At 41.9% G+C, this 25876-nt stretch overlaps 1 protein-coding gene across 3 annotated transcripts in view; it reads left to right on the forward strand.

Annotated features, from left to right (window-relative positions):
• The window catches only part of trpm3 (transient receptor potential cation channel, subfamily M, member 3), a 138933-nt gene that overhangs the window by 106150 nt on the left and 6907 nt on the right, over window positions 1–25876 (forward strand). For 2 of the 3 annotated variants that reach the window (XM_061071258.1, XM_061071259.1), the window contains exons 10-21: window positions 4338–4438; window positions 5217–5351; window positions 5590–5640; window positions 11673–11708; window positions 11888–12028; window positions 13762–13791; window positions 15011–15303; window positions 17402–17630; window positions 19885–20088; window positions 22233–22373; window positions 23848–23976; window positions 24678–24929. In XM_061071258.1, the coding sequence (XP_060927241.1) occupies window positions 4338–4438; window positions 5217–5351; window positions 5590–5640; window positions 11673–11708; window positions 11888–12028; window positions 13762–13791; window positions 15011–15303; window positions 17402–17630; window positions 19885–20088; window positions 22233–22373; window positions 23848–23976; window positions 24678–24929 (1742 nt within the window). The remainder of the gene's footprint in view (window positions 1–4337; window positions 4439–5216; window positions 5352–5589; window positions 5641–11672; window positions 11709–11887; window positions 12029–13761; window positions 13792–15010; window positions 15304–17401; window positions 17631–19884; window positions 20089–22232; window positions 22374–23847; window positions 23977–24677; window positions 24930–25876) is intronic. The other variant, XM_061071260.1, reaches the window with a different exon arrangement.

The following is a 25876-nucleotide window of genomic DNA, read 5'->3' on the forward strand; positions in this document are numbered from 1 at the left end:
GGATGATGATGATATCGTTTCAGAAAAACACTGCTCTCCCTGTCCCAGTTTTAGGCCTATGTTCAAAGCACGGGAGTGTGTTTTCATTTACTCAGTTCATAGCTGCGGAATAAAACCTATATATCTGTGCTTATGTTTTTTTCACTCTCTCTTAAAGCTCCATTAAGCAATTTTGATCACTGCGAGGCAGAGAGACTCAAACACAAACTTCTGTTGAGTTTATCAAACTATCGCTTAATTACAGATTTGGAAAAAATTTAATAGGGCCTCTATTCTGGAGGCGTATTAAACGTTTGCTTTTTATCTTTGATCAACCCTAGCTTTAAGTCCAATGTTCACTACTTTGGTTCACTAACTTATGACAAAAGTATGTTTCAGCAAATATTAGATTTTTTTCTATCCCAGCACAACATGTAAGTTTCACCCCTCTGAATGGATTCTGCCAACGTTATATACCATTTTAATTAGTGAGCTTTAGGGGTGGTTGTATTTTTAGCCTCGTAGAGAGCCGGGCTTGCTGTTTCCCCCCTGTGTCCAGTCTTCATGCTGAGCTAATCCAACCGGCAGCTGGCTGTAGCTGAGTGTAATTATTGTACTGTCATCCCCTCTGGCATGAAAGCGTCCAAGTGTTTTTTGCAAAATCTCAAACTACTCCTTTAAACGTTAGGCGTTTGCGGCTCTAGGTGAGTACGAGCTAAAGTTTCCGACCATCCTGCGTGAATCCAGGTTTCCAGCATGCTAATTTAAGCCTGTTACAAAAACAACACCTGCAGAATAATCCGTTAGCATGAACACAGCTGCTCATTAACTCTGCAGCCAGAGACAGATAATTACAGGAAGACACTGAAAGTCACCACTGAATTATGGAAAGGGACGTCTCTTTGTGCCATGACAGGTGAACATTTCAGTGTTGTTTGTTTTTATGGAATGAGGTAATATTTTGGCCAATGTCCTAACCATACACTGTGGCGCCACAGTTATGTCTCAGAAATTGTTTTAGTGGCCAGATTGCAGCTATAGAGTCCCACAGTCCAAGATTAAATGTTCTTACATGTGCCTTGTATAGTCTTAAGGCATGACACAGCAAGGTGTACCTGAAGATATACAGCACAGTGCGATCCATATGCTGTAACAGATTGCTCTGCATTCATCAGTACCAGCACTGAATTGAAAATGTGTCAAGTGCAGACGGAGCAATTAAACCAAATCTCTCTTGTTTCTCTAACCTAATTCCCACTTCACTGTTTCCCACACCTCCACACTCCCACACACACACACACACACACACACACACACACACACACACACACACACACACACACACACACACACAGTCGTGGATCAATTTTTTCGATTAGTTGTTCAGTAGCTTGTATTGATCACGGTTGCTTTTGCGTCTACAAAGAATTTAGCGTTGACCTAGCTCAAGTTTGCATACATACTAGCACACATACACACACACACCCGTATGCACGCGTATAAAGAAAACAGTGAGTCCTGTGGGACTACTTAGCAATTCAGAGCATATGATTGACTATTTTAGTAATCGTTCCTCAGAGAAAGATTTCAAGAGGGAGAGAGTGAAAGTGTGCTTTACATAATTTATGTGAAGCAGTGTGTAAAAGGCATGATCTCTTCAGCCCAGGCATCACTCCTTGGTCTTCATCTCTCTCCATGCGTATGATCACATGTCACTTACTGTATGTGCTCTGCTGAATTCATTTGTTGATTACTGTTCACTGGTTTATACCTTTTCCAGTCGTTAATTTTCACATTTAGATAAGTAAAGGATGTGTTAATGAGGGAAGTAATATAAATCAGACAAACCGAAAAAATGGAAGGAATGGAAGGAAGAGACTGAAGAAGAGAGTGGATGACAGAGGGGGCCTAAGGAAAGGGACACAAATATTTTAAGATAAAGAGCACAAGGGTCATTTTAAATGCAAGTCTCATACTGTGGCTGAGTGAATGAGACGCATAAAGGCTTTTAGTGTTAAATGAAATCAGTCACATCCTGCCTGAGAGCTTTTTTTTAAATGCTTGGATTAAACTCCTTCGCCGAAGAACTGAGAAACCGCCTGAAGCTCGTCAGAGCACGGCGCAGTCAAGAATCCACTGTGAACAGAGCAGGAGCAAGGAGAAAAAGACAGAATAAAGGGAGTGAAAGTGTGAGGCTGTGTGAGAGAAAGTGGGAACAGTCTGAGCTGAAGGGGAAACTGCAGCCAAACCCACGTGTTGTAACAGAGGGGAGTTTGGAGTAATTGATGATCTGCTGTCAGAAGTAGTCAATATCCTTCAGATCGGGTCCATAAAGTCAACTGGCTGCAGTTCAACCTCCCAGAGTGACGCCACAGGCTTTTAACAGAGCAAGGCCAGCCTACCTTTTAATACACACACACTGAATCTCCACTAAAGCTCTTATTAGGGGGCTGTGCATGTTATTAGAAGGGCTCTTACACCATTAATCTCCAGTAATGCTGTACAGACCTTTAAGTCAGAGAGAGCACTGTGTAAAGCAGTGATACTGCTGTGCTTATTAAAAACTATCACTGTCTCTTCTGCACACAAGTGATTCTCCCAATCCTTTATACATCACTGGATTTCTCTGAAGGCCAGGTTCAATTATTTCCTTATTGTTTTCACTTTGTTAAACTCCCAGTGTACAGGTAAATTATTCATGTAAACAGCAGACTGTGGTTTTCTGCTAGATCTCCCTGGTCAATCTCTCACAGGCCGACTACAGAAGATGAAATGCTGTGTTGTACTACACCAAAGCTCGCACTGGATAATGCAGCTAGAGTCAAAATAACGAGGTTTCTTTTAAACACAGATTGGGACAAACATTCACTTGGATTCATGACTGAACTAATACAATTTTTTTGCGGTTGAGGGTCAAGGTCACTGTGAATTAACAAATATGTTTTGGGTTTTGTGAAAATCTCAGGAGCACCTTAAAGGAATTTTTTTCTAATTTGGTACAAACACGTTTTTGGATTTATAGAAGAACTGATTAGATGTTAGTGGTGAAATGTATAGCTCAGGGGGCCACTGACCTTATATGAGTCTGAAAATGGTTTCACTGTCACTCATACAGGGACATAAGATCTACATTGTCCGGTCTGTTCACAGCAGAGACACACAGCAAAACACTCACAGAGACAAGAGCGATTTACTCTTTCCATCATTATTGTCAGCATGCCTGTGAACGCCATTTCTCTTGCCTCCACTTCATTCAGAGCTAATTGGATCGGTCTACAATGCCACTTGATCTTTTGTTTTCTGAGCTAATATAGTTTTATACACCACAGTTCAGTAAATGATTCTCACTGACACAGAAAATCAAAGGAGCACAGTTGGTATAGTCCACAATTTATGCAGCGATGAGATGGAGCATTTAATTAAGCGTTACGTCAAAGAGCAAGCTGTCATTGTCCAATGTGAATACATCTTCTTCTCTGCAGGCTCACATCAGGCTGAAGGCAGCAGCAGAGCAGAGACTTTGTCATTAGACCGGGCAATGTAGTGGTGCCACGAAGCCCTCAACTCAAAAAGCTACTAATCGATGTATTTGAACCATTATAAAACAATGCTAGACACTTTAAAGCCACCATCATATACTGTATCTCTAGATACTATATGTTGATTCTGTCTACCATAAAACAGAGAAATAGCACAGTACAAAATATGTTTTCCATAGTTCTCCCAAGATAGATATAATCCTTCATCGTATCATACTGTACCAACTTTAAAGCAAGAAATCAATAAGCATTCAGTTCGGGTGAATACGAATATAAGCATATAATGAAAATCAGAGAAGCTTTACTGACAAATCAATGTCAATATTCAAGCAGCACAGAAGATTGAACAACAAAGGTGACAACTAGAATATAGCATATCTCCATCAAGCCCCAAAGGTCTTCTTATGACCCAACATTTAAATTGACCAGATCCAGATTATTTAGACCTACCAAAATTGAACATGCCAATAAGTATCAGTCCCTAGATTTTTTTTTCATGAGGATCTATGAATTATTCTCTTTGAACAAGTTTAAAAAAACGCCTATCTCATAATCTTAAAGAACGAGTTCTGGCTCTGTCCTCTGATAGGGATCTGCATCAAAATGTCACATCCTCTTCCACCAAGTTTTCTGGAAATCTGTGCAGTGGTTTTTGTGGAATCCTGTTGGCAAACAAACCAACAAACAAACAAAGGGACATGACATTCTTGGCGGAGGTGATCTAGCTGTTAGGATAAGTTAGGATCTTGCACCTTGTATCTGTGTTTCAAAACCTGCTTGTTTTGACATTGTCCATCAACTTGCTTCCTCCTCTCTCAGGTGCCAACGCCTCTGCTCCTGACCAGCTAAGTTTAGCTCTAGCGTGGAACAGAGTGGACATTGCCCGCAGTCAGATCTTCATCTACGGACAGCAGTGGCCTGTAAGATCCTAAAACCTTTTTAAAGAATGAATTGTACATACTGCTGAAGAAATACTGCTTCCACTGCTTGTTCCTGTTGCATTTCCATTGATATTAACATTTCTTTATACAGCTCTGCTTAATTGGGTCTTTTCTCACGAGATTGCTTTGGTATTAAATTACTGTTTTTCAGCTGCTGTTTTAAATAGCTAACATAGTTTACAAGAAATGTCAGCTCAAATTGATTTACTACCAAAAAAATAACAATTATTGAATATTGTGAAAGGGAAAGATGATGCCCTAAACTGAACTGAGTGAAATTATACTTACAGCCTTATAGTTAATTTGGATGCAGAGTGTTGTTCAGAACCAGTCATGGGTGAAAGGTTCGACAACTGACAAATAGTTACAAACAGTAATTAAGGACTACTGTGCTTGTCCGTGAACGTAATTGAAATGTATGCATTTATTTGCGGTTGTCAGACTGTATCTTCCGAAGCTGTATTAAAATCCCTAACCGTTTTATTTCAGCTCACTCTGTTTTGAATTTGTCTTTTTAAGTAAAAACATCATTCAATTAAAAATAATATTTTACAAATAGATGCCCCTTCACTCGCATTTGGTGTGAAATTGATAGAACATAAAGCAGTAACAATCGAGTTCAATGCATTTTCAGAGTGAGTACTGAAGTTGCCTGTTGCAATAATCCTGTATTTTAGTAAATGATGGGGCTCAACCTTTATTTCCTTGAAGTCCTTTTTTCTGCTTTCATCATCATTATCTGTTCCATGTGCCGTAGGTCGGTTCCCTGGAGCAGGCGATGCTGGATGCCTTAGTTCTGGACAGAGTGGACTTTGTAAAGCTCCTGATTGAAAACGGAGTCAGCGTGCACCGTTTCCTCACACTCTCCAGATTGGAGGAGCTCTACAACACGGTAATAACAAGTCCACATGAATGACAAGTTGTATCGTCTTTTGCAACACACCAGGGTAAAACCACACTTTCAGCAAATAATTGTGATTTCAAGTTATTGTAAGTGAAATGTTATTGAAAAAACACTTTGTACGAAAAACATGGAGCTCATAGTGAAGTGAGGTATGGTCAGTTCTGTCTCAAGGAGCTGTAGATGCTGTCTGTTGTGATAATGATATCCTCATATGCTGTGTTTCCAGAGACATGGACCATCCAACACGCTGTCCCACCTTGTACGAGATGTCAAAAAGGTAAGAGCATCATGCCAGCCTGTCATCTGTTTGGCAATGTTGGCTTGAATGTGTTAATTAAAGATGACATGTTTGACTGCATAGTGTTTCAGTTGCTTTTTTGCGATGTGCGTCTGTTTGCATCGGTTGGTGTGTAAGTCTGGTAGCTCTAGTTGCTGTTCACTGCAAATAGAGGCCAGCTTTTCTCTTTCAGCTGGAGTCGCGGGCTGCAGCGGCTGTGTAGAGCTATGCACGACTCTCATCCCTCTCAATTTACTCATTACTTTCTTTTCTTTAAGGCACACAACACCATGGTAAACAAACACGACGTATAAAAATTATTTCATCCACAGAACGGGAATTTAAGAAAAACAGAGGCCCATGGGGCTGATGAAAAATAACTTTGCATACTAACAATTTAATCCTACTTTTTTTAATATTAACAATATTATTTATCTATTGAGGCTTGAGTCCTCTTCAGCGGCCGCAGGTTTGGATCTGAAGTGGCCCCTTTGCTGCGTGTCTTCCTTGTTCTCTTTGTCCCTTCATGCTTAAATTGTGTTTCTATTTCTCAAGACACACATAGCTGTTTTTTCACACCTGGGCCGCATTCTGCGCATATGCAGCGTGTGACAGTTAAATCACTGATCTGCTGCCTCTCAAGCTGTTGTCCTCATAGAGAGCTCGGTTCCTGCAGAGCTCCTATGTGAGGTTTCTATATGGTCACTGTATTTCCTCGAATTGAGTAGAAAACTTCTATATAGTGTTCTATGTAAGTATTTCAAATTGAAAACAATGGAAACATTGAAGGGCTTTTAATTTGAAACAGTCAAGAAAATGTTTCTAGAATATTTATGTTTTACAGATATTAATTAGATAAATTAAAAGAATTAACCTGTGGTCAAAAATTATGTTCACTGAGTATTTTGCTATGAGTTATGCGTGTTACACAGAGAAAACAGGCAAGCTGGCGACTTTCTAGAAAAGCAGCAGGGCTTACACACGTGATGCTCCTGAGACATGCAGCCCATGCTTGCAGTGGGGCCGCTCTCACATGAGGACATGAAATAAAAAGCAAGATGTTCTGGGACCCACCCGTCACACATCCAGTGTGGCCCGGGCACAAGTGGGGGTTTTAAATATGAATCTATTATGTTAATTCTTTGAATAGTGATATTGCTTATATCAAACTAATCTTTTTGTATAACGGCAGTGTTAATTTCTTGTTAAGACAATAAAATATTGGTATTTTTTAAGTATGATTTGGCTGCACTTAAGCCAAACAATTTCAACACTGTGCGGTCTTGACTCTTTTTTATTTTTATGCAGACTTCCCATAGCGTGGTGATGATTACAGGCGATTTACATTCACCACATGTCTGCACACCAATTAGGAGCGATCCCACTGTTGAGGGTTGAAGGAGAGGTCAGTTCTGTTAGAACTAAGAGGTGTTCATTAATTAAGTCGCTGCTGATCACAGTAATACCTTAATCTCCCACCCCACCCCTTGAGTCGCTGAAGACGCTCTATATGTTGTAATCACCCTCATTTACCTCGACCCTGTCTTTAAACACAGCTCTAATCTCCAGTTGCTGCAAAGAATATGCAGTTTTACTAACACACAACATCTCACTCACATCTCACTCACAGATTCACAAACATACAATCACACTCTGCAGTGCATGGCATAATATTACCATCTTCCTTTGCCAGAGCTTTGTGTCAGTGCCATAGCGTAGCTTAATGTTTGTGTGTTATTGTTGTGTATGACAGTGTGATGCTAATTAGAAATAACGACTATCCCTCGGGTTGAGTCACCACGTCATCGCCGTTTCCTGCTCTTATAGTTCTCTGCAGACAAGATGCACCGACAGCGGCTGGCAGCTCTTCTTTTGATTCTGATGCAGGTGTTTGTGTTAATAACAGTTGTGAGGGCCGCTCTCAGGTTTAATCTGGCCAATTCATTAGACTGTGTGAACATTGAGTCTCAAAACAGGGCTTGTGGTTAGCTCGCTGAGCACAGCTGCCAACACAGAAATTGGTTTTCCTGCGGAGAAAGTGAACAATGTAGTTTTGTGGTCAAAGGTTGATAGCAATACACCCTGGGCCTGGAGTCTCATAACAGCAAGGGTTGGGAGGAAATCCAAATGTAACAGGGACAGCAAAAGCACAGGAGTGAGCCGGAATATGTGGGTGGTTGATAAGTACTGCAGGTCATCAACTGACAGGAGAAGAAGATTGAGAAATACAAACCGTGTATGTTATATATTTGAATATTGTCTGTATCATTGTTATCAAATTAGTTTTCATATGCTTCCTATAAAAATGACACCTTAAAGCTAGGGTTGGTGATCCTGGAAAAGCTAGCAAGAGCAGACAACACTTTGATAAAATGCAACACATACATCCCACTCCTTTCCATTGGCCTTCATGTCAAAGCTCTGCCACCAATCAATGTGCACCGACTGATATCTGCTAGAAGCCGGTGTATGCCAGCAGTGTTTGTCTCTCCCGTATAAGATGCACCGATCTACCTGCCGCCACACAGACGGGTTTGCAGACTTATCATTTCATTCGGATTGAGTGTTTATTACAATTCTGTGAGGGCCACAGACATTGGCTATTTTTATTTACTCATATCTAATGGGAGGTATAGAGGATATGAACAATAAAATAAAAGCTACATTTATACGACTTTAAAGGCCGGCGCATGCTTCTGCATTTTCACAGGGCCCTTCCGGGCCTCTTACGTGCTTACTTAACCCTTCTTACGTGCTTATGTGCGTCGCCCAATTTTTCTAACTAGACGGCAAAGCTCCACAAGCGTCACACAGCCAGCAAGGCTGTGATTGGTCTGCTAACTTCATCATTTCCGGAGTCGCATTTCCGGTTCATGCCCGATAATACCGGCGGAAACCACGGAAGATTTAGAACAGGGGTGTCAAACTCATTTTTGTTATGGGGCCACATACTGCCCACTTTGATCTCAAGTGGGCCAGACCAGTAAAATCCTAGCATAATAGCCTCGTACCCCCCCCGTTTTTTTCACCGCCGCTACCACACCCCTCTGCCCTGGATTACGATGCGTCTGACCCTTCTTGGAACACGGACCTAGGAGTCTATCACACGCATTGAAAGTGAAAGGGGAGGGCCGGCGCACGCCGGCTGAGGTGGGATTCCAGCCCCCGGGGGCTCCGTGCACACCACTGCGTACCCCCTGAACCACTTTGCGTACCCCGTACTCCAGTTTGGGAACCGGTGGTCTATGGCAGGGGTCACCAACCTTTTTGAAACTGAGAACTACTTCGAAGGTACTGAGTAGTACGAAGGGCTACTTGTTTGATACAAACTTCCTGAATAACAAAGTTGCAAAGATCACATTTTAATAATAATAATATATGTGAAGAGAATGTCTGATCACATCAATTTAAATTATTTCTCGCAATAATCATTAACAACGATTTCCACAACAATAATGGTAGGAAACAGATATATTAAAACAGGCTTTATTTTTTTGTTAAGCTGTTTCAACTTTGCTTAAATTCAACCTTATTGAAGTACTTTTGGTGCTATTTATCACTACATTCCTCCATCAATCTGTACTTTTTCAAAAATAGAGAAACAATAAATTAAATTAGAATCACTTTGTTACAACGATGATGAAGTTCAACCAAAAATAACACATGCATGTGACTGGGGTGTAATGTTTCTAAGTGTCTTCTTAATTTGTTGGGTCTCATACTGTCAGCTGCCAGGGTTTTCAGACCTAAAATATACACTAGTCTCTCCTCATCCCCCCCTTCATTCACTGTGAACCCAAGAGCAAGACAGGCTTCATCATACGTTATTTTCAACTTGGTTGGCGGTTTTGACTTTTTTTTTTTTTTTTTTAAATTTCGAGCAAGCCTTGCATCCGGCGGGCCAAGCTGGACCCCCTGGCGGGCCGTATCCGGCCCGCAGGCCGTATGTTTGACACCCCTGATTTAGAAGAACGAATATGGACCAAATAGAAGAGCACTTGGCAGAAGAGATCCGAAACTATGACCACTAGTATAACCCGTCACTGACTGGCGGATTCGTCCGCCAGAAAAACATTACTCCCCCTAGTGGTCTGGCGGGGAATTGCTTGGCAACACGCGCAACGCTTGTAAAACCATGAATGACAACGAGTGCTGCGTCACAACTGCGTGAAAAGCCGCAGTCGCCGTTGCAGAAGCATGCGCCGGCCTTAAGTTTACATTTGAAAACGCTTTGTTTGGTTTAGAGCCGCTAAAATGGAGAAGTTGGGAAATGCTGCTGGCTCTGTTTTATTTTAAAACTCTGTGGCTGCGTTTTGATCTGTACTGGCAGAAACTGAGATGTTAGGAAACGATAAAATAGACTCTTATGAACACTACTGATTGGGTCTTTCTGGTCATGACGTCAGCCTCCTATCACATGGCTCCCTTCCGAAAGAAAACAGAAGCCTTGACTGCCGGTGTAGAACGCAACATGGATAATCAATTGCAAGCAGTACTGACCCTGTTGTCTTTGGTAACAGCTGTTGTGCAGTTAAAAAACTACAACTGCTTACATGTGAAGGAGACAGGCTGTTACTCAAGCAATGTGAGACGATGCCCATGTGTAAATCATTGGTCACGTGATATGCATTTCCAGGCATGTTAGTATGGATAAGGATTTAAACTGATACAGACCTCAAAACACTTGTGTGGACACAGATTGTTTCATTTTGAAAATGACGTTTTCAAACTAAAACAGCAGTGTGGATGAAGCCTACGAGTGTTTCAGAAACAACTTACCAAGTCTAATTTTAACAGAAGCCTCTGTTTGGTCAGCTGTTAAAACAAGTTGCTGTTTATTTACTGGCTATGAATAGAGACAAGATAAAAAGAAATTAAGAGTTTTTCAGCAGAGCAGCTTCCCCATTAGTAAGTCAGCCAGGACTCAGCCTTAACCAGATACACAGGAGAATTAGAAACTGCAGAGGGCTAAGCTCTCGGAGTGTATCCATACAAGGTGTAAACAAACAGTTGTTAGTATGAGCTTCGCCACCGCTGGGAATTTAAAAGAGGGCTCGGCTGACCGCTGACTGCTGCATTTGAACTACATATATATCAGGAGGATGAGGAGGTGAAGCTTTGCGCGCATTGAAGCACAAAGTTCAACATTGAATCGACAAGCAGCGTCTGTGGCTCTCTTCAAAGTGCATCAGCCGGCCCACAGGGGTTTGTCAGGCAGTGCGGCCCTCGTCTCTGCTGCCGATGAATTTTTTGAATCTTTGGATATGAAGTCAGGCCCCAGGATACCTCGTCTCTTTGTCTGATTGCTTATGGGTGGAGACGGTATCAGGGTGTCAGGGTATAGATGTAACTGATATGTAAGGTAATTGGTGTATTTCAAAGGGAACAGTGGTGGTCAGGATATAATGATTGCCGGATCTTGGGGTTGATATTGAGGGCACAAGGAGTGTTGACATAGTTATAGTCTTAACGTGAAAGGACTTTCATTTCATTAATTATTCTCCCCTCCAGCGTTAATAGCTGTCTGTCTGTCTTTCCATGCTATATCCCCTCTCTTCCAGGCTAATGAGTCATTACCTCTTTCCCTCTCTCTTTTCCCTCTCTTCAAGACTGCGTTAAACCTCAATGGAAAGATCTCATTATTTCATGAATGCAAATCATGACAAATCATTCAATTTATTTTACATGCTTTGTAATTGTCCTCAGACAATATATTCTCTCGTACTGCTTCTGAGTCTTTTAAACTCACTTATTGTCTGCTTCTCGGTTAAATATCAGAGAAGAAGTTGAGCTTGGGGCTTTAAGGTTTCACTTTCTAGAAAGCCGCCAGGAGGAACACCATACATACAACTGTATGTTTGTTTGTTTCTGAGAATTTGAAATAAAAAAAACCCAAACTGAACCATAGTCTGGTGGAGGAAACACTTCTTTAAAGAGGCTGGAAGAGAGATCTTTGTCTGTGTATCTCATTTCCCCTTCTCTTCTTCGCTTGTCGTGCGGTTTACTCACTGACATTGTGTGTTTTTTCCAAGCGAGAATATCCAGGGTTCAGTTGGATCTACTTCAAGGTGAATCCGATAATCACGTTTTCTCTTGTAGCCAAAAAAAGAGTTTGATATGGATTTTGTAGTTTGAGTATGTGTGACTGTGTGATTTCTGTAATAATCTTGTATTTCCCTCTTCTTTAACTTCCTTTATAAATCCGTTAGTGCGGGTTGTTGCATGTTAACACTCTGTGGTTTTCTAGGGAAACCTGCCCCCGGACTACCGCATTAGCCTCATCGACATTGGCCTGGTCATTGAATACCTCATGGGCGGAGCTTATCGGTGTAACTACACCAGGAAGAGATTCAGAACTCTGTACCACAACCTGTTTGGACCCAAACGGGTAAGTGACTGATTCTCACCCTCATTAGTTTCCCCCACCATTTAATACATATCAAAGTCTGAGAATTTATAATGTCATTAATCAAACCAACAGTATCAGTGAAATGAGCCTCATGATCAAGTTTGCCCTGGAAGGGCAGGAGATAATAAGAGCAAATTATGTTTTAATAATAAAATGTTAATTAGTTATTGTGCACTCGCTGGTGAACTCCATCTTGCTGATGTAAGTAGGTAATTAGTGTGTACGTAGACATTTACTGGGTGAGATATGAAGCAAGAAGGAGCAAGAATGACAGAAATCTTTGCGTCACACGGTTGTGTGTTGATTTTAAGACTCTCACACCATTGGATACTCTCCTTAGCTCAGACGAAGCTTCAAAACATATTCGGATGCTTGAGTGAGATTTTTAGAACATAATTATTTGTGCAGGAAGGAAGCCCAAAAAAGTTAAATCTCATTTCTAAAGAAATAAGTTTGTTCATATTATCATAAAAAAAGGTTTACTAAGTCCCTGACAGCAATATGATGAATAACAAACAGCAACTATAATGGTGAGCCAATGGATAATTGCCTGGAATAATAGGTTTGAGCTGTAGCTGTTTGTCTTGTTAGTTTTAAGTCTACATTTCTCACATATGCCCACATCAGAAACTGAAGCACTGAAAAAACACATTTAGAAAAACTCTGTGATGGTGCTGCTCATCAGCAGAGGTCAAACGTAAGAGTCGACCTCCCGTTTTTCTTCATCTCCACATTAAATAGAGCGGCAGCACAAGCTTTTAATTAGCTTGATGCAACAAATCATCCATCTATAGCGGTGGCTTTTCATCATGCTCCATCATAATAACATACATACAGTCATTCCAACCACTGACTTAGAAACTTACTGATAAGCAGACATTTAAGCAGGGTGGAGAAACAAATCTTTGAAATTGTGCTATATATTGTGGTGGTAGTTCTACATCACAAATATACAATACATGTTGTATGTTCACACTCTGTTGTTGTGACGTAAGATTCTCTCATTCTGCCTCAATACTTTTCACAGGTGTGTTGAAAATAGACATACACAGCTGTGTATGTCAAACCATATATCTGCTTGATGGTGCATCTTTGTGATTTTATGTTTGAGTGTGTATATACGTGTTTGTCAGTGTGAGACTTCACGTGCCTGTTTATCTAATTCCACGTCTGCCATGTCAGAAACGTAGAAGCTGGAAAGACGCAGATAAAGCAAAAGCAAGGAAATGGGACAGAGACTGAACACAGAGGCAAAATGACAGAGCGGCAGAGAGAGAGAGAGAATCAGTTCCAATTTAACTGATTTTCTAGATGAAATGAACATGCAGTCACATGCACGCACGCACACATGTTAACTTACAACAAAGCCTTGAAATAGATGCAGATATCAAAATCCCCACAGGAGACCTGGGCTATTTTTATCAACACAGATGATGGCTCATGAATACATAATTCATACATGCCCTGCTTTAATACAGATACTCAGTACTGTACAGAATGCACAAACACATGATTGTTGCCGTACATATATTATGCTGTCAATCACAAGCTCTTTTAAGCAAAATCACATAGTGACGATTTATGATCTAATAGGAGTGTGTCTGTCTGTCTGCCAGTCTTTGTTGTGATGTAGTTAGAGAGTAAACTGCTCTATAAAATACATTCGACACGGTTTCTTGTTCTGTTTGTTTATGTTTTTGTTGCTTTTCTAGCCCAAAGCCCTGAAACTGCTGGGGATGGAGGTGAGTGTTGATCCCATCAAGGTTGTTCCTCAGTCATTCCTTTACTGTTCCTCTCCTTCGTCTCAAACACACCAGTTCTCTCACTCGCAGTCTGTGTTAAGTGTTGTACTGTGCCAGTCTGCAGAATCTTCAGTGTGTGCCGTGCGCCTCGACGTCTTTGAAAGAAAGACCTTGAGGCATATTTTATTCATGGTGGTGGCAGTCTGTATGCACGTTTGAGCCAGTTGTTGTCCAATTCAATATCAGACTCTTCACACTTTCTTGTACAAAGTTTTATATTTTTTTTTTTCCAATTTCAATTTTTGCCGATTTTGTAAAAGAAAAAGGACTAATGAGCACAGACAGTTTAAACTATACACCTTTTATGACACATGCTAGAGCAGCCAATACATTTAACTGACTAGGTAATGACTAACAAACAGGATAACATAATACATGGTTTGTGTACCTCGGATGTATCCATGTTGTACGTACCATGGAGTCTCTACATCGTAAACCTTTTATCACAGCATGTGTCTCGAGTTTTCTCAGAGGTATTTATATCAAATGTATTTGGCTGTCCGTTCCTCTGTGCGTCTGGCTGTTTGAAACCTGTCTCCCTGTCAGTGTGTGTTTCCTCCTTGTTTGTGCCTGTTCAAATCTATTTACTTTCCTTGGTGCTTTGCTACATTTTAGTTTAACTAGTTTAGCATTCACTAATATAGCAAGATGGCCATTCAAGGTTATTAAATCTATTGCTTTTAACCTTGGACTCAATATTGTACTGCAATCTTTTCTGAATATCCATGAGCTCATAAATTGATTTACCTATTAATGGATGTCAATGAAGTGTTGCTATCTGAATAATTTAGTATTGTCATATGTTTCTTCGTCCACATTATCTAGGAATAAATCAGGCAGCAATTCTAGTAGCACTAAACGTCATTTCTTACATGTTTGTAATTATCCAACTATCATTAGTCCTCGGCTGTTTTAATGTGAAATCATTGGAGATCAATACAACCCTGCATTTAGGACAGTGAGGAAACCTGGAGGCGCTCAATGCTTCACCTCAAGTGCTTGTTAGTCATGAGTAACGGGAATGTCTAAACACTCTTATATTGTCCTGTTCTACTGACTTTATGGTAGTGACTATAATCTGAAAAAAGTCCCCTGAACAATTTCTTCATCGATGCCACTGTGTTTCCACCCCGCTCACATGTTCTCGGACCTTCACCAGGACGACATGCCAATCCGCAGAGGCCGCCAGAAGACCACGCGCAAACGAGAGGAAGAGGTCGACATCGATTTGGACGACCCGGAAATCAACCACTTCCCTTTCCCCTTTCACGAACTGATGGTGTGGGCCGTCCTCATGAAACGTCAGAAGATGGCGCTGTTCTTTTGGCAGCATGGCGAAGAGGCCATGGCGAAGGCTTTGGTGGCCTGTAAGCTTTGTAAGGCCATGGCGCACGAAGCCTCGGAGAACGATATGGTGGATGACATCTCCCAGGAACTAAACCACAACTCTAGGTGGGTGACACTAATGCTGCACACAGATATTTCTGTGTAGTGTGATTGTCCTGGGTGAGATACGTCATGGTTATATGTCTGCACAAAACTACTGAAGTTCCAGTGTTGTAGGTTTAGTGGGTCTAGCGGTGACAAACTACTGAATACTCCCTCCACTCACCCCTCCTTCTCTAAGCATGTAGGAGAAGCTACGGTGGCTTTCAGATTACATACAAATGAGCCAGTGTTTTGGTTTCCCTGTTCTGGGTTCCTGCAGAAACATGGCCGTGCAACATTGGGGCTCGGTGGAAGAGCATTTTCTCCCTAAGTAGATTCTAGGCTCACGAAAACACGATAATTCTTAGTTTCCAGCAGAGACTGTATATGGATGGTCGACATGTCATGGATACGGGTTCTGCAATCTATTGCTTTCGATGCTATTGTATGCAATAGTGATCGTAGTGTGGGCACGTGATATTGAAGTCCCACCATTACAAGTACTTGACCAATCACAAGTCAGCATCAGCCGTCAATAATGACAATTTAACCTGTTTTATAGCAACAAATTGCTAATTTAAACCTAGTGGATACATGAACACTTGAACATATGATGAGAACTACCTAAACAGTAACCATTTTTTAGAAAAATGTATTTGACATGTACTTTGACTTTCTAATTTGGTCCATGTCCCATCCACCAGCGAGGAGGTGGAATTTATTATCTATACTGCAGGCATCAAAATGATTTGGCTTCACTTTCATTTATCTGTTATGTCATCAATCTTTATATAGTCTCTAATCAGGTGGTTAAACACTAATTAAAACATTAGTATTTCCCTAGACTCCCACAGTGTAATCTGTGCAAAACATTGTTTACACTTCTCATGATGACAAACAAAACCCTTGACTCCACAAAAATTGAGTTGAGAGTCCAGATGGGAACATGTGCTGCCAAACTCCAGCATGTGTGCTGATGCGCACACACAAACACACTAATGTGCCTTTTCTGCTGTTGAAGCTGACCTGTTTTAAATGAAACTCCCACAGGATATAAATGACATACAAACAGAGATCTAATAACATACATCATCATTAGTTAACAACCTGCGTTTCAGTTTAATCACCTCGACTTGAAAATGATGACTGTGAAAATAACAGCTAATTTTCAGTTAATAACCTCTTCCACCAGCGGTCACCTCCCCCACATTCCCCCACTGAACGTCTGTCTGCGTGTGTGTATTTGTAGAAACTCACCGGATAATTGTTTGAATTGGTCTTATTTAGAATGTGTGGTGAAATAAATAGAAGGGCATTCTGTCGGGACTTCTTACAATTTAAGGTACCAACAAACCAGAAAAACAAATACTGTTGAAAGAGTCACCTTGTGCTGTGACTGCAGTGGTTCATTATAGAGGCAATTTATCAGAAACTCCTTCATGTATCCTGGAGCACTGCTGAAACGTGTCATATGCTGTGTGTCTATTTCATTGTAAAACCCTTGTTTTATAAATCCTCCAATCCCCAGCAGGGTTGGTTAGTGCCTTGTTGTTATTGCTTTCCAGTGTTTTGGGAAATATTGTGTGTATTTTGAGGGGGTGTACATGTGTATCTGTATAGAGGTGAGTCCTTTAAGGTGGATATCAGAGTGAAACTTGATCTCTACTGAGTCATGCTTTTTGGTTTCTGAAAGAGAAATATTTGAGAAATGCAGGAGCATTGGGTGGTGTTTCATTTTTGTTTGCAGATTTGAATTTTTGATTGTCCGAAGTTGTGTTCATCGTTGGCTTGTGGATGGATGGATGAGTTTGCCATATTACATTTCGGGATTTCTGTACTGTTCTTATCGTGCTGCTTCATTCTCAAGAAATATTATCTATTGCCCCATTATTCTGAAATCAATCCCTTTGAGATCTGCTCAGAGTGTTTCTTACTTCTTAAGACATCACTGTGTGTGTGTTCAAGTGTTTTCATGCAAATCTTTCCTCTTGAGTTCATCCAGATGGTCGGTGATTGACCGGACTAATTACAATTTGATATGTTTGGACAAAGTATATTATTGTCTCTGATGATATGTCTGAGCCTGAACACTGTATCTCCTGCCTACTGTATAATCTCCTAGAGAGTTTGCACAGCTGGCGGTGGAACTCCTCGACCAGTCCTATAAACAAGATGAGCAGATGGCCATGAAGCTGTTGACATACGAGCTGAAGAACTGGAGCAACGCCACCTGCCTGCAGCTGGCGGTAGCGGCCAAACACCGGGATTTCATCGCTCACACCTGCAGTCAGATGTTGCTGACCGACATGTGGATGGGACGCCTGCGCATGCGCAAGAACTCCGGTCTGAAGGTAACCCAAGTAGGCCAGATGTTTGAGATGTGAGCCTGTGGGTAAAAGTTACATTAGATCACAAGTCTGGAATTCACAACTTTAGAGAGGAACTCATAGTGGAACCCCCGAGTCCCTCAGACAACCACAGAGAGAAACTGGGCCAAAAATAATGAGAAACCTTTTGACCTCCTTGAGAAACTACTGCAGACACTGCCCAAATCACTCCTTTGTTGAAAAGTAGAGGGTGGTCATAAATTCTGCATGTGTGGAAGGGTGGCTGTGAGGATTGCTATTAACCTTTGTGCAGAAAATGAAAACTGCATGTTTGTTTTTAGCATTGTATACCTTATAAGAAGCAGAGGCCAGATGTTTGTGCTCTCTAAGCACCCTTCTAGCATTTCTTGATCTCAATTCCTCAAGTCTATCTGAGAGCACTTACCTCTGATAATGCTAACTCCTTATTCTGCCATGTGAAAGATAGTCAAACTAAAAAGACCTGCATGTTTGGAGCCAACATTTTCTATAAGTTCTTCCTTGGGGGAATGCCCAGCCCTACACAAAATGTGATGGAAATTGGTTTGGTTGTTTTAGAGTAAACCTGCTGAAATGACAGTGAAAACAGAACCTTCTTGGCGAAGTCATGTGGTTGTTGAATCTCATGCACCACTAGGCTTAATCTGACAGAATAGACTTTAATTCAAGTTACTCATCTACTCTGCAGTGTTTATCTATAGGAATATCCACTATATACACATATAATCCAGACCATGAAGGTGAAAAAGGAGCTTTTATTCCAACAATGTTCTGGAAATGAGCACTTAACAAGCTAAAGCAGGGAACACACCGGTGTGGCTGGTTATAACTGTGGTTTGGCCTCGATGACTAATTCCCCAGGATGTGGAGAGTGTGCACCGGGCTGGGAGAAGTAGACAGGTCACCTCTGACAGTATGAACGCTTTATCTCAGGACTGAACACAATCTGCAAGTGTGACGATACCACTTCATTAGTATAAGCTGACAATGCTCTCTCTCTCTTCTTTAAGACAGAGTCAGAAGAACTGACCTCAATAAGGAAAAAAACCTTGAAATTGTGTCGTACATTTTTTACACAGAGCTCTTGTGGTTGAACATCCTTTTGAGGAGAGGTTTGAGTTAAGGGCGGTGGTTGAATTTCGGGGAAATTTGTGCCCGCATGGGTTTTCTGGACTCCTGGCAGTAGAGTGATAGGAGGCAGCTGCTAAGATCAGAGGGGTTGGGGTTATTTATAACGAAAAGTCGCCCTGGGAGTCGCTGCGAGGACGAGTGGGTTCACACTCATTCATACACAGAGGGAGACGGGATGATGGGCCCGGCTGGTTTAGCTTCTCGGAGCAGGGGTGTAAGTGTTGCTCGGCCTCAGCGGGACTGCAGGAGCGGTGGGGTGGGTTGCTTCTAAGTCAAGCTCATTGGAGAAGACAGATTGAGAGGAAACCACAAGTGGAACAAACAGGATTCAGTGCCCTCAGGAGTTGATGATGCACAACAAATAACATTGTCAAAATGCTGTCAAAACAGTCTGTGTGCACATTTTTGACGCTCGGCTCCAACCCTCTGTAACTCATATCAGAACACGCTCCAAATGAATTTCACCGCTGATGCAATGATTTCTTCACACATCGATAAGCCCTGCACTATTGATATCTTTGCATTTGACCTCTTGACAAGAAAGCTGAAGCTGCGTTTGTTTTTCTCACTGCTCCCTAACCCTTGTAGCCACTCCTTTCATATCATCATGCCATTGAAGCGCATTCCTCAACTCATCACGAAGGATTATTACGTAAACTTCCAGTCATCAATGCAATGAAAACAGTTCAATTTAATTAGTTAAAGGCAGCTGCTTCCAGAGATAAGAAGACACACACACACAGCTCTCTGTCTACCTCTCTCTCTCTCCCCCTGTCCTCTTCTCACTGTGGTCACAGCCTCTTGCTTTTCTAGTTTGACTATTATGTATCTCAAGTGTTTACAGCACGTCTGCCTCCTTTATCTGCCATGGCTGTGTATCCCTGGCATCCATCGTGGCAGCTCAGTGGTCTTACTCCCTGTCTATTCGGTCTAATGCTTTTGTAATTGATGGGATCCGCCGCCTGAGCTGTCACAAACATGAAGCTTTGTCATTCAGGCGCGCAAACATCGACATGATTCAGAGGTTGAGCTTCTGTTTTTTGTCGCTTTGTAATCTTCCCCTAACTTTCCACCACCTCCTCTTCCTTCCCCACTCCCCGTCATCCAGGTGATCTTAGGGCTACTACTGCCTCCGTCCATCCTGACTCTGGAGTTCAAGAACAAGGACGAGATGTCGTACATGCCCCAGGATCAGGAGACCTACCTGCAGGAGAAGGAGGAGGAGGAGCCTGAGAAACCGGTCAAGGAGAAGGAGGATGAAGACATGGAGTTCACAGTAAGATCTTACTGTGAGACGCAGTACAACTCCGTGGTGAGAGAACCCACCTCAGCTCCGCATCTCAGAATCTATACACATATTCAAACTTCAGATACAGCACATACACACACACACACACACACACTCTGTTCGGATTATAAAACACCTCACGGCCCACATAGCCCAGATTCTGTGTTGTTCATAGTTATCGCCTGTGGACCAGTTTTTACACTTGTTGCTGTCCACGGTGTGACAATGATGTGCACACACATTTACACACAGTTTTACACACAAACATATTTGTCTCTCTATTCTGGCCAACTGGACACTTCCAGCCAAACCGGCCTCTTCCTGTTTCTCGTCGTCTGAGCAAAGACATGGTCGTGGAGTTGTAGCGTCTCAAGTCTGTCGCCGCTTGTGGGTTCCCTCGTGTATGTTTCTCCCTTCCATCTATCTCCTACTCTGCCTTTCTGCCTTTCTTTTCCCTCCTCTTGTCCTCTGCTCGGCTCTCTCTTCGCCTCTTTGTTTCTCTCGCTTTCGATCTTTCGTTCTGCAGCCGCCCCTTCTCTCTCGCTCTCGCTCTCTTTATCCCTCCCTCTCTCTCTCTCCTAGCTCAGTTCTGATCGAGGTACAGTACTGTATGCTGGTCGATTGCTGCCCCTCACACTCTCCCATCAGTGATGGCTTGCTGCAGCACACCACTCAGCATGTCGGCTGCTGAGCATGGGAGGCCCAGGCTTTTGCATTATATAACCGTGTCCGCCTGCTGCTGCAGAGCTTAAATCATGCAGAGTCTGAGCACCTTCTCCCCGCTCACAGTTTAAGAGTTGGTCCATCTGCATAGACGTGGATGTACGGCAGGGTTAGGACCCGTTCCATTTCAATCCAATCAATCTTGGAGATGATACTGAGATCCAGTTTACGTGTTTAAGCGCCGACTGGAATTTGAAAAAGCAGGTTAACGCACAAACTGGATTTAAGGTCGTCCCAGTAAGTGATTGAATTGAAGTTGAACGCCTTTCAGCACCACTGTACATACTCTCCATCTGCATTGAGCACAACGGCAAGCCAGCGCAAAGACTCTTAACACGGGCCATTTCACACACTCACACTCACACACACACTGCCCTTAAGGCACTGTGGTGTTAAACTACGAATCCTGCTTCCATACAATGCATTTGCAATGAGCCCCTTCCTGTTGCCCTGGCTTCTGACTGTGCAAATACACATTCAGATACTTATGAATCACATTGAGATTCATACAGATACACAGACTGCTTCACCACAGAGGGAGATTGTATTGTCATATCCTTAGATGCTTTTTAGATAAACCACACTGTGATGATAGCTTGTGTCCACTTGCTGATCAGACAACGTGCATGTTCAGTGCAGTAAATTGGTATGGTGTGATTTACACACTGGCATCTGACTCTGTTCACCCTGAATGCCCTGTCTGCACCTTGGACAAAACTTTTACAAATTCGGAATAAAATAGAATCCCTAGTTTAAGCCAACAGCTAGCGAGGCTCAAATGTTTGGACAGATGTTAAATTTGATCTTTGCCCAGGTCGACTATACAATACAATTTTCATGAATGAACTCCCTCCGAGGTCTGGTGTTGCTTCGACATTAAGACCATGACCCATAAAATCAGTGGGCTCCGAGCCCTCTCTCATGGATTAGGAACTGTGTCACAGATTGAAATGAGATATCTATGTCTTATCTTCTTCCTTTCCTTTGCCTGTCTTCTTTCTGTCATTGTCTTTTGTGTCTCCTCTGCACCTTATTTGTTGTCTGGGACACAATCCATGAGTGTCCATTTGTCTGCGTCATACTGGGTTACCAGCCTTCACCCAACACTCCACCTCAAACACACATTTCACAATTTTGAATGATGACATTGCCTGTGCTTGCTTCTTTGATGATGATATTAAAACTGTGTTGTAGCCCATAATACAACGCCTCTACTCGTTCTCCCTTTTTTCTCCTTTTTTCTTTGTTTTTCTGCCCCCCCCCCCTCCCAACTCCCTTCCACTCACTTCATCTCCATCCTCTCTCTGCACCCCCCCACACATTCCTCCTCCTCCGTCTCTCCAATCCGTCACACTTCCCTCTACCCACACTATCCTTCCCTTCATCCCTCATCACACCTTTCACTCCTCCCTCCCTCGCTCCGCGTTTGGTTTGCATTTGCCCAGGCAATGCTGGGTAAGGTTACCACGGAGACATCCAGAAAGAAGGATGTCGAGGAGGTTCAGAACCGCCACCGCCTCATCCCCTTGGGACGCAAAATATACGAGTTCTACAACGCGCCGATTGTCAAGTTCTGGTTCCATACGGTCAGTGTCAGCTTCAGCAGCACCACCCACTCACACGCTCGGCTTCCTGCTGGCACTGTCAGGCCTTATTGTATCTGCAGCAGCATCATTTGCTGGTTTCCCTGTGGTTAGCTGCTGCCTCCGTGGTGCTTCCATCGCCATTAACCTCCTGTTCCAGCTCCACCGTATCATTGGCCAGCTTTACTCGGGTGGGAGAGTTTTGTGGGGAAAACATGGGAAGAGTGATGGAAGCAGCGTGGTGAGAAAAGTCCAAGGGAGAGGAGTGAGGAAACCTCTGAAACATTACATAATTCCACTGGATTAAATATTTATCCAAACAAATATTATTTGATTTTAAGTTAAGCTTTAGGGTGTTGACATGTGTGGGAAATGTTTTCTTTGTTTGTCCCCATGCAGCACAGTTCATCCAGATTCTGTGACTATATGTCTTTGATGTTTATGTGTAGCTTGTGTTTTCTGGTTATCTGACTGTGTATGTAAAAGCTGATCTTTTATTTTCTTGTTTGTTTTCTTCTCGGGCCCTTTCAAAATGCTTACCCAGCAAAAGCATCTTTTTTTGGGGGGGGATTTCACTGTTTATTTATGCAGACCCCATATTTTGACTGCCTTTTGTTTCATCCCACTTTCTCCCTTCTTCCTCACCCCCACTTCTCCTTTTTGCCCTTCAGTTTAAAAAAAAAAAAAAAAAACGACATTGAATTTCATTATAGCACCATTGGAACAGATGCTGGGTTTTCTTAGGGTCAACATGTGGTCTTTACATCACTACCAGATTTGTATTCATGCCCATCATCCGCTTTTCAGCCTGGCAATGTTTACAGAGATATTTATCAAACCTATCACACAAACAAACTATGCACAAAAGACTGTGATTGCTTGACTTATAACTGGAAAAAAGATGTTTAAGACTTTATCATTTTAATATCATTGCAAATATAAAAGGAGAAGCAAAATCATTGTTATTATCATTTATATTATAACAATCACGAATATCCCACATTTGATTGAAAACCCGTAAATGCGAACTGGGTGCAAGAAATGATATAATATACATGTAAAGCCTCCGAGGTCTAATCATTACATGGTGAGACTTGCATTGTGATCACATTTTCATCTGATCTGTATCGTTATGATCCATATTGCACAAATTTGAGAAAATAAAAGTAGACAGCTGACCTGGATTTAAATAGATACAGGCGCGGGAGACAAGTAAGGTGAAGGCACGGTAATAGGGTGTCCTGACATCAAATCTTTAGCATTAGATCTGAAAAACCGCATTAGAGGGGGTTGTAACGAAGGTCAATCATTCACTAAGCAAGCATTTAATCTGTGCAGTTTCTCATAAAACCATTTCCTCACAGTTTTTCAGCCTTTTGAGCCGATGGAACCTGGTGAGCAGTTTGCTCATGTTGTGGAAAATGCATAGCCATAAATGTCCCTGCTGATTTCCCCCTGCCGTTGTGTTTTTATACAGATGGCATATGTGGGCTACCTCATGTTGTTCAACTACATCGTCCTGGTGAAGATGGATCTTTGGCCGTCTACTCAGGAGTGGATCGTCATCGCTTACATCTTCACTAACGGCATCGAGAAGATGAGAGAGGTAAGCTGTATCCTAGCATACAAATATGCAAAGTGAATATAAAGCCCTATCGAACCCACAATAAGGATTTTTTAATCCATTCACTGAACTGAAGACATCAGTCTTGTCAGCATTATTTCGCTTACAGCTGAATTCTGTGAGAGCTGTGGTGCAGGCCAGAGGCTCAGCTTTATGTCCATGTCATCAAACAGCTCATAGTAGACAGGGAATCGGGGATCGACTGAGGTGGAAGCAGGGGAAGAGATCACATGGAAAGAGAATAGAGGGGAGAGATGGTGGAAATGAAGTTCGGAAAGAGAAATGTAGAAAGAAAAAGAGTTAGTAGAAATGATGTGACCATACAGGTGACCTTGGGTGTTCTGAAAGGCGCCTCCAAATAAAATGTATTATTATTATTATTATTATTATATGAGACTTTGTAGTTCAGTCTCACTTTGTGGCTGTGTTTGTACTGTAAATGTATGAAATGCATTAATCATTGTGTCACATCACTCTCAGCTGCACAGCAATGCCCTCACACGCCTGACTAGCTCTTCTCATTATTGAACTCATACTGCCCTCCTATGGTGTCCCTGATGTATTGCATTTCTTTGTTTCTATTCTATTTCAAGCACTTTCTGGTCTCACTTCAGTGTTTCCCTTCCATTAGTCCTGCTTTTCTTGTTTTCCTTTTGACTAATTTCCGTGTAAATCTCTTCCAGATTCTGATGTCAGAGCCAGGGAAGTTGTTACAGAAGGTGAAGGTGTGGCTCCAGGAGTACTGGAACATCACAGACCTCATGGCCATCCTCATATTCTCGGTCGGCATGATTCTGCGTCTCCAGGAGCCGCCATTCATGAGCTACGGCCGAGTCATCTACTGTGTCAACATCATCTATTGGTACATCCGGCTGCTCGACATCTTTGGGGTCAACAAGTACCTGGGACCCTATGTGATGATGATTGGCAAAATGGTGAGATGAGCCCGGATGAGTCTCTTATATTTTTTGTTCCTACTATGTATTCTTCTTTTATATCTGATTGTTTGGACTGGAGCTCGAGTGATGTGTATTTTTGGGGGGGTCGTTGTCGATAGCGATATTAGGGAGTAAAAAATTCCCAATTCTGAAATATCACCAATGTTATTGAGGCTTGATATCGAACAGTTTAACATTTAAACTCTATTCTAAATAACTATAAATCAAAATCAAATACAACCAAAAGTTTAGGACTCAAATTGCTATATAAATGTACATTTTGTCTGCATTGTTTATTCTGTTAAAAGTTCTCATATCAGCACATTTCAGCAAACAAACGCTGATGTGTCTGTGAAGGACGTACATCGGCCACCTGATTAATCGGTCGTGCTCTCATTTCTACCGTCTGACTCAACTCAACATGGTTTATAATGATTATGAGTTAACTGAGTTCCATGATCACACAGGTTTAATTTGTATGTGGTGTGCAGGCTCCATCCGACCGAACGTCCATGCCCCTAAACCTCATTGTTTGATCACAAGATCAGAGCCTGTGATTCACACATGATGACAGACGCAGGGAAAGGATCAAAGCCCAAATCTGTATCAGCCTGAGTGGACTGTCAAACTCTGTTTGATGAAAACCACCAATTAGTTTGTTGGAGAGAGATTGATTTGAATTTGTATTCACTGACCATTGTCAGGTGTTGACATAAATTATGTTGGGGCACCACAAGCTGATTTGAAGTCAAAGGAGTTAGAAGACGAATAGAGAAGAACACAAATGCAGCTGAGGTACCACGTTACTCACACACTGCTTAGACAAAAGATGTGTTTGTTTAAAAAAAAAGCAGCATTATAAAAGCCTGTTCCTGTCAAATTGGTTTGCATCTTGTAATTCAAACAAATAAAACTAGTCAAATTAACAACTGCAATAAATAAAT

This window comes from Limanda limanda, chromosome 5, assembly GCF_963576545.1.
Source record: "Limanda limanda chromosome 5, fLimLim1.1, whole genome shotgun sequence".
NCBI classification, from domain to species: domain Eukaryota; kingdom Metazoa; phylum Chordata; class Actinopteri; order Pleuronectiformes; family Pleuronectidae; genus Limanda; species Limanda limanda.